Here is a 9,758-nt window from a genome sequence, read left to right as displayed (position 1 = left end):
ACAGAACAAATTAAACTCTAAAGTCAAGGTATCACTTTCTTTGAAAAAATAAAAATGTCAACACCTTAGAGTTGATTCCTAAGATAAGGTATTCATGGACTATTATTATCAATATTTAAGGATAGAAAAACAGACCCAAACTTGTGAAGGACCATTTGCAAAGGGCCACTGTAAAAGATTAGAAGGCCGATAGCTATACTACAGCCAGCTTAACTGCCACATAGTAACAATGCATTGACTGAGCAGGCATTTCATTCTGAAATGACAGTGAAAACCTGTCATAACTCAGCCGGTGGAATTCAATCCAAGTAGAGTCAGACTTGGAGAAGCTGCTGGATCCAGAGAAGAGCTCCCATCAAGAGACTGAGCAGCTAAGGGAAGTTAACAGTTGATGAAGACCTTCAGCATGATGGGCTCTATAACGAAGTGTGTTTTTTTAGTTTACAGATGCCATGTTTAATTGTGTTTTAAAAGGATCAGTATTTCAGTTACTCTGCACTCATGAGTTGGTTGCCATGGAGAAGTGGGCGGAGCCAACTGTCGTTTTGTGTGGAGAAGTGCAGGTTTGAAAAAGAGCAGTTAGTCTGTGCCCTGAGGAGGTACAGTTAAGACTGATCCTCAGTGAAGGGATCAGGGAGACTCAACGTTTGATTTTGAGTCAGTTTAAAATAAGTTTGGTGACTTATTTTAAGTTAGTCTGTGCCCTGCTGAGGTACAGTTAAGACTGATTCTCAATTGGAGGATCAGGGAGACTCAAGTGCTTATTTGAGCCAGTTTAAAATAAGTTTGGTGACTTATTTTAAGGTAGTCTGTTTCCAGATAAGGAACAGATAGGCTGTGATTGTAATTCACAGGATGACTGCAGTTAAAGCAGTAGGGAAAGAAGTGACATTTTAAGAAGTTTGAAACACCTCAATATAGCTTTGCAACAGTTAATCCAAGTGCCTCTAAAAAGAAGTTACTATAACCATTAAGCTTGTGCCTGAATAAACGTGTTATTGTTCTTTTTAACATCTCAGTCTCTGACCTATATACTACCATCAAAAAGCAAACAAGAAAGAAGAAAAATAAAATTTAAAAAGTCTCCTCTTTTTGCCTCTAGTGGTGGCAAGAGTTGATAATCCCCTTAACATCTGGTGGCCGCATTATAAACATCCTTACCTCTGGTGGTAGCTTTTAAATAAAACATCTTTAATAACTGGTGGCAGCGGATATAAAATATATAACAATAATATAAATATAATTAATTAATAAAAACAACCTCCACCTCCACATCTTCGCAATTGGTAGCAGCAGTGGGATTTTAAAAAGATTCCCCCCTGCCTGAGTTCTCCTCAATTGGTGGCAGTGGTGGGATTTTAAAAAGATTCTCCCCTGCCTGAGTTCTCCTCAGGCTCCCATTTCAGTGAGAACTAACAGACATTGTGGTGATGCCCGTCATTCACAACATGACAAGAAAAACAGAAAAACCAAAACTGCTGCTGTTTCTTGCAGAAGATGAAATGGTAAATGCTGGGAAATTAGCCACTCAGTGTGTCCCGTCAAGCCCCTATAAATATCCCAGTGCTGAGGGGAGTTCTTTGTGTATGCCACTGTTCAAATAGCTAGTAGATTATTTTGTGCAATCTTTTGATTACTAAAAATTAAATTTTTATATACCATATTTTTCCGATTCTAAGACATCATAGCTTATAAGACACACACTAATTTCATTACCACCACCACAAAAAAACCAACTTTGATTATAAAAAATACATTTCAGAATATTTTTTAAGAATTTCATCTGCATACACAATAAGTTTTTGTTTCAATGTGGCTTTGTAGTGCAATCTTATTGACAGCATTTGAATATGCAATAAGAGATCAAAATAAACAAAACACATTTTATGTAGGTAGTTTCAGAGGTACAACCAAAACTTCCTAATTGTCACTGAGTTAGCAAAAGTATAATGAAATAACAGTGGGAAAACACTTGCAAAATGCACCATTTTATTCTACAATGGAATAGCAAGAGCAGAATGGAGTGATAATGATCTAACTTGGAGGTTTCTGCATAAAAACAAAATTTTGGGGAATATGCAAAATAATTGAGGAAAAGGGTGATTCTAAGACACAGCCTGTTTTTAGATATGTTTACATGAGGGAAAGTGTGTCTTAGAAATACAGCATTATCTCTAAGCAAGTTACATAGAGTTTCTTAAACTGTGCTCCTCTAGGTGTTTTGGATTTCAGCTCCCAGAAATCCTAGCCAGCTTACAATCTGTTAGGAACTGTGGGAGCTGAAGTCCAAAACATTTGGAGGAGCAGAGTTTAAGAAACTCTGATATAGAGGATTGTGCTACAAGTATGTCTCTCATTGGGTTGCTGTGAGCTTTTCATATAACCAGCCAAACACATTTATGTTGTGGACGGGTCCCAATGTGGCCATGATGGTGGACACATGCACTGGGCTTAATCCACAACAGCACTGTGTTGGTGTCCACATGGTCAGGACGAGAATGTATCAACCTTTGCCAGACCCATCACGTTTCTCCCAATGTCACCACCACTGCCACTCCTAGCCTGCCATAAAGCTCTCTGCAAGCATCTGGCTGTTGTGTCTGTAATGTTATAATAAGGTGCCTGAGTTAGGAAGCCCTTCTCCTCCTTGCTGGTAGTGTGGGCAATCATAGATGTGATTGTGAAGAAGAGGTGTTTGCACAAACTTTGTGACCAGATGGGAGTGGCAAGGACAATGTCCATTGAAAAGTGCATCAGGCTGAATACGATCTGATTTAACTGTCCAAACTGCTGCGAAAGTCTCAGGATACTTGAGAGTTTCCAGCAAGCTCTGGAATATCCCGATTTTGCCTGAAGCAATAAAATCCATAATACTCACTGGTAGTCAGCATACATCAGGCATGGGCAAACTAAGGCCTAGGGGTTGGATGCGGCTCTCTGAGTGCTTCCCTTAGGCCCTCCTCATTTTCTCTGTCCTCTTGGCCTAAGGACATGGCAACCCAACACGTCCTTATGCCAAAAAGACGGGGGAGGAATGCATGCAGCAGCTGAGAGCCCTCTGGAGCACTCTCAGCCACTGCATGTCTTACCCTCCTCCCAGCATAAAGATGGTACAAACGGCCCATCCTTATGCCAGAACGATGGCTCAAGGAAAGCATGCGGCAGCTGAGCGCTCTCTTGAGGACTCTCAACTACCGTCTGTCTCATCCTTCTCCTGCCATAATGCCAAGAGGACAGCTGGAGGATCAGGAGAGGAGGATTGGGGCAGTTGCCATGTGTCCCGCGTTCCTCCCGGCATAAGGATGTGGTGAGCAGCTCCGTCCTTATCCTGGGAGGACAACCTGAGGATAACCCGGACCCTACTCTGCTCAATCCTAACCCTGTCCTCTCCTGGGCTCTCCCCTCTCGGGCCTGCTCTGCCTATCATGTGCCTGGCCATCCTCCCTCCCAGCCTCGCCTGGCCCTTCTGGCTGGACCCACAATGTGGTCCCAAAGCAAAAAGGTTTGCCCATGCCTGGCATACATCATAGGGATAGCCAAATTCAAGTTAAGTCCAATTTTTTTCCTGTGTAGACTTGCCCTTGGTGGAAGAATCCGTAATAATATTTTATAATCTGCATCCAAATTCAGTGTACAGCTTCAGTCCTACATACTGTCCCTAAGCAAGGCATAGAAACGATTGTGCTACAAGTGTGTCTTTCAACCAGCCAAACAAATCTCTACAATTACAAAAGGTAATACAGTAGAGTCTCACTTATCCAACACTTGCTTATCCAACGTTCTGGATTATCCAATCCTTTTTTGTAGTCAATGTTTTCAATACATCGTGATATTTTGGTGACAAGTTCATAAATACAGTAATTTCTACATAGCATTATTGTGTATTGAACTACGTTTTCTGTCAAATTTGTGGTATAACACGATGTTTTGGTGCTTAATTTGTAAAAGCATAACCTACTTTGATATTTAATAGGCTTTTCCTTAATCCCTCCTTATTATCCAACATATTCGCTTGTCCAACATTCTGCTGGCCCGTTTATGTTGGATAAGTAAGATTCTACTGTATATGAAAAGATTGCATCAAATTGGCCATTTCTGTCCAATTAATTCTTAACACTAAAACAAATAATTATTACATTTCCACTTGGGAACAAAAAGCTTACAAACACACGATTTTAAAAAATAAATAAAATAACATTTTAAGGCATGACACATCATAATGATGTGAGAGTATCAGACCTTGCCAGTATACATTAGAGAGGGGGAGAAAAGTAGTGACGATCTAAGCTTGATACATTAAACTATAATGCCAGATGTTAAATGCCAACCAAACCCCATTCAATTAAAATACAACATTTCTAACAACAGAATGCAACCCCAAATGTTACTTAACAAAATTTGGCTTGCTGGAGTTCACTCTGTCAATATCTTCAAGCAATATGACATTTTAAAAAGCTCAATATGAATAAACAGGACACAATTCCATTTCAGGCAAAGAGCAAGAAAAATATCACAAACATAAAAATTCAAATTGCATATGAATATTTTGTAGCTTGTTAAATAGATGTAAGAAATCAGTTCAGGAGCTCCAGTGCTGCAATTCTTCAGCATCTTTGCATCATGTGATAATTTAAGAGGAGTTTTTCAAATGTTCATTGTATAAGCAACATGAAGCCCTTTGGTAGAAAAGCACGTAACAGTGGAGTTTAGAACCAAAAATGTTTAAAATGGACTGGCAATGTATAAAGAAGAAAGGCAGCAGAATGTTTTTTCCTGCTCATTATATTGCATATATATATATATCAGTAAAAAAATTAGAACAAACAGGCGTTTATTTCTGCTAGAGACATGCTTCTCTTTTGTGCAAAGTCTTTGGTTCATTCAACCAAAGTTAAGGCATGAACAATGTGAATGTTTCCAATGATGATTTCAGATGATTCTCCCTTGTCCACCTCCATGGTATTTTTCACTGTCAGTTGGAAGCATCTAAATGCTCTTGTCGAGTTAGAAGAGATTTCCTGCTGGGAACTGGTGAGCCCATGCGCAGCTCTGCCACTGTCTCTAGCAGTGTTTTCCTTTCCAGTTCGAGAGTGAGAATTGTCTGCTTCTGCTTGCTTTCATTGTTCAGCAGTGTCTCAATAATGCCCTCTAGGTTTTGGATCTTGGCATTTGCCACCTTAGTGAACAAAACAGGAAATGCAAGGACAGTGTTTGTGAAGAAGGAAGGAACATATGCACTGCTCACTCAGCACATTTCCATACTTCAAACTAAAAGTAACGCATTGAGCAACCAAGTGCAGAAATAAGACCGTAGATCTCATTAATTCATTAACATGCATATAGGTTTGGAATTTCATCTTGCATGCATAAAAATCTGAATGAACACTGGGGCACTACAGAAACTGTGAGCTCCCCCCCCCCCCCAGTTCTATGACATAGGAAATAATTGGGCCATGACTTATGGCCCCATGTAAGCTGCCCTGAGTCCCCGTTGGGGAGATGGTGGTGGGGTATAAATAAAGTATTATTATTATTATTATTATTATTATTATTATTATTATTATTATTATTATTATGACTTATAGGAGTTGTAGGGACTGGAATGCATAGTTCACCTGCAATCTAAGAGCACTCTGAACTCCACCAACAAATGACCTGGAACTAACTTGGCACACAGAACCCCCTTGACCAACAAATAATACTGGAGGTCTTTGGAAAGATTTATAGGAGTTGTAGTTCACCTACATCCAGAGCGCACTATGAACCTAAATAATGATGGATCTCGACCAAACTTGGCATGCATATCGGATATGCCCAATTTTGAATACTGGTGGGTTTTGAGAGGAATTGGCCTAAACATTTTGGAGTTCTACGTACTGGGATTTAAATTTCACCTGCAGTCAGTGAGCACTCTGAATTCCACCAACGATGGAATTGGACCAAACTTGGCACACAGAGTTCCCATGATAGCAAAAAATACTGGAGATCTTTGGGAGAAATTCACATTGATTTGGCGGAGTTGTAGTTCACCTACATCCAGAGAGCACCATGAAACCAAAGACCGATGGATCTGGACCAAACTTGGCAAAAATACCTGATATGCCGAAATGTAATTACTGGAGGGGTTTGGGGGGACTGGCTTTCCTTTCGGGAAGTTGTAGTTCACCCACAACCAGAGAAACCGTGACCTCCACAGATTATGAATCTGGACCAAACTTGGCACCCAGAACCCCCATGACTAACTCAACCTACTGGAGGGGCTTAAGGAGATTGACTCACCACAGTGAGAATAGTTTACCCTACAGCCAGAAAGCATACTGAACCCCACCAATGAGTCATAGAGCAAACTTACCCAACATACCAAACTTTAAGTATGGAGTTTCTCGGGTTAACTTGGCATGATGTGAGTTGTAGTTCACCCACAACCTCACCCACAACCACAATTCACTTTTTCAAATAACCCGGACAACACCAGGTACCCAAGTTGGTCAATAATAAATCTGATTTCATTTCTAACATATTCTCCCCATCCCTCTCAAATCTTGTTTCTTTAACATCTAAAACAACTTCTGCCTATATAACCTAACAGAGAGTAGAAAATTACAAAAACAAATAAATCTATGCCAGGCTGAGTAATAGACATTTACATTTATTAGCCAAGACATTTTAATTAAGTGGCATTGTTCATCTAGAACTACATTAAGTATGAGCTACGTGGATACTGAGATAAGGATATATGAATCATGACTCAGACGAAACATTATGTCTGAAAGAAACTGAGAAATTAGCTTTCTTGTCTATCATTATTCACAAGCTTTCACTTTAGAACATTAACCTGCACGATGCGGGGTTTTCCCTATTTTTTTTTCAGTGTTTGGTTTTGATCTCCAGGTAGAACACATCCAAAATAGGAAATAACAGACACATAACTGCTTTGCATATAATTTGAGCAGTAATTTCAGGCACCTCGACTGATGTCATAACATAAAAACTGTTGACTAAGGGGCTCATAAAAGTATTCCCTTAACCTCAACTTCCTTCTACACATGCTCTAAACTGATCGAACACTCAAGGGCTCCACTTTCGTTTTAAGTCTTTAAAATGTTTTTGAAATTACATACATTTTACTTATTTTGGTTAAAGGCTGTGTTTCTGACCATTATGCCTTCAATCATTTAGTAGTGGGGTTAGGAAGAGAAAACCTTCCTCATTACTGTACACAGAGAAAGCAGCCTTCTCAGAGCACTTTGAGTTTCAAGGACTCTGTTTATATGTTTTACTGATATTTACATGTATTGAAGTAATTCTATGTTAATTCCAAAAAAAATCAATAGCAAAGCCCCAGAAAACTCTGCGATAGGATCGCCTTAGGGTGATTTGGAAATGTTTTGAAGGCACACAGCAACAATATCAACATTACTACAGTTGAGACTCTGGATCAGAGTGTCTAAGATTGCATCTACACTAAAACAGTTTTACACCACTGTCATGATTCAATGCTATGGAATCATGGGAATTTCAGATTTACATGGTCTTTAGTCTTTTCTGCAAGGAAGCGCTAGTGTCTCACCAAACAACAACTCCCGCGATTCCGCAGCATTGAGCCAGGACAGTTAAAGTGGGTGTTAAGCTGTATTAATTCTACAGTATTGGGTGCGCCCTTAACAGTCTGGAAGTGCAGTGACACTCTGAACAACAGCCACATGTTTCAGGAAGAGAAACATTCCAACAAAGCCTCACTGCTGATAATTAATTCTTCAGTAATTGTTTAATTGAGTTCTCCTACAATTTTGCCAAATAAATAAGCAGCAAAGCAATTGCCACTTCCTGCTGCTTTTAGGTTTTACACATGGGTGCTAACAATTACATTCTGCTGACATTGATTTCATATTTTGAGACTCTGTCTCTGGTAGTTTTTCCTATTAATGGGAGAAGGCTGAGAATTTAAAATAGTAAATCCCAGTATTATACAGGATGCAGCCATAGAATTTAAATTGGAATAGGAATTCTTTAATACTGCAGCATGATTAGAGGCACAATACATGTAATACACAAGATCCCATCGATCTTGGAAGCTAAGCAGGCTCAAGTAAAGGTAAAGGTTTCCCCTGACGTTAAGTCCAGTCATGTCTGACTCTGGGGGTTGGTGCTCATCTCTATTTCTAAGCCGAAGAGCCAGTGTTGTCCGTAGACACCTCCAAGGTCATGTGGCCGGCATGACTGCGTGGAGCACCGTTACCTTCCCGCCGGAGCGGTACCTATTGATCTACTCACATTGGCATGTTTTCGAACTGCTAGGTTGGCAGGATTTGAACCTGGGACCTTTCGGTCTGCAAGTTCAGCAGCTTAGTGCTTTAACACACTTCGCCACCGGGGTTCAACCATGGTTAATACTTGGATTGGAGACTACTCATATATACCAGGTGCTGTCAGCTATATTTCAGGAGGAGGAGATGGCAAAACCTCCTCTTGAGTATTCGTTGCCTTAATAAAAACCTATGACATTTATGGGGTCATCGTAAGTCAATTGGCAACTTCAAGGCACATACACACACATGAAAGGCTTCTTCAGGAGATAATCCAACATGATAAACCTTTAATTATTCAAAGTATTTATTAAGAGTTCTGTTTTTAACATGGTATCAAACCCAATGGCTATTTTGTTTTTCACTATTTTTTCAAACACAGAAAAGTGTTACATCCCACTGTAAATAAATATGTCTACGCAGACAGCAGCTGCCTGATTGCTAATCGAGTTTAATATGCATTCAACAATGCACAACTGTTACCTGTAACTCTTCAAGGAGGCGAATGTTTTGTTGACGTAAACTATTGTTTCCTTTTTCTAACTTATCAATCCTCTGATTGTCGCTGAGAGAAGAATCTATCAGTTCATCCTGAAGTACATAATATTCAACTTCATAAGCCTGAAGTTGTTTAGAGATATCCATCTCAAATACCTAGTAAAAGAAAAGGCAGTTTTTTTTGTTACAGAAAAAACAGACATACATTGGGCTGGTAAATCACCAGCAGTAATAAGATCTACCAACCAAAAGGTGGCCAGTTCAAAGCCTGGTAGGGGTGAGCCCAGCTCACTGTTTACCTAAACAGTTCGAAAACAGCTTATAAACTGTAAGTATAGAAATTAGCAAATTGTGGAGGAGGTATTTATGGCATCATAAATAACAAGACCAGAAATTCAGTGACCGAGAGGAAGGTGGAAGGAGGAAGTCCTGATGGCTCTTCGCCATAGAGAATGAAACAACAGCACCCCCTGTGACTGAACCTGAGTGCAACCTCAACCTTCAAGGCACCAAAAAACTGGACTTCAAGACTACATATCTCCTTCTCCGTCTTATTCTGTTCTCCAAACAGTATTGAATGTTTGCTGTGTATGTGTACTGTGATCTGCCTGGTGTCCCCTTGGGGAGATATGGCGGAATATAAATAAAGTATGAGGGCTATCCACAAAGTAGGTTACGTTTTGGATTTTAAAAAGGACAAAGTATAGGAGAAATCATTTACCATATGCAGCTGAAAGACACATCTCAATACTACAATCTCATGTAATCCCCATTGAAATCTAGGCATGTCTCATATAGATAAATGAGTTTGAAAAGTACTGCTCCAGTAAATTCCCCTCTTGTGTCCTCAGCTCTTCCCCCTTCTCCCTTCCTGCAGTGTAGCTGGCTGCGCTGCCAGCCACACCCCCATTGTTGGAAACGGAGGAAAGAGGCGGCAAATTTACTGGGGCAGAC

General features: G+C 40.0%; 1 protein-coding gene across 11 annotated transcripts in view; it reads right to left on the bottom strand.

Annotated features, from left to right (window-relative positions):
• Window positions 1-1,170: 1,170 nt before the first annotated feature.
• Window positions 1,171-9,758, bottom strand: part of tbc1d1 (TBC1 domain family member 1) — a 131,017-nt gene continuing 122,429 nt past the window's right edge. For all 11 annotated transcript variants that reach the window (XM_008119004.3, XM_008119002.3, XM_016996746.2 and 8 more), the window contains 2 exons: window positions 8,790-8,960; window positions 1,171-5,176 (listed from right to left, as the gene is read on the bottom strand). In XM_008119004.3, coding sequence (XP_008117211.2) covers window positions 4,973-5,176; window positions 8,790-8,960 — 375 coding nt within the window. In that variant the 3' untranslated portion in view covers window positions 1,171-4,972. The remainder of the gene's footprint in view (window positions 5,177-8,789; window positions 8,961-9,758) is intronic.

Source organism: Anolis carolinensis, chromosome 5 (genome assembly GCF_035594765.1).
Source record: "Anolis carolinensis isolate JA03-04 chromosome 5, rAnoCar3.1.pri, whole genome shotgun sequence".
Taxonomy (NCBI): domain Eukaryota; kingdom Metazoa; phylum Chordata; class Lepidosauria; order Squamata; family Dactyloidae; genus Anolis; species Anolis carolinensis.
This window is presented reverse-complemented; position numbering and strand designations above follow the sequence as displayed.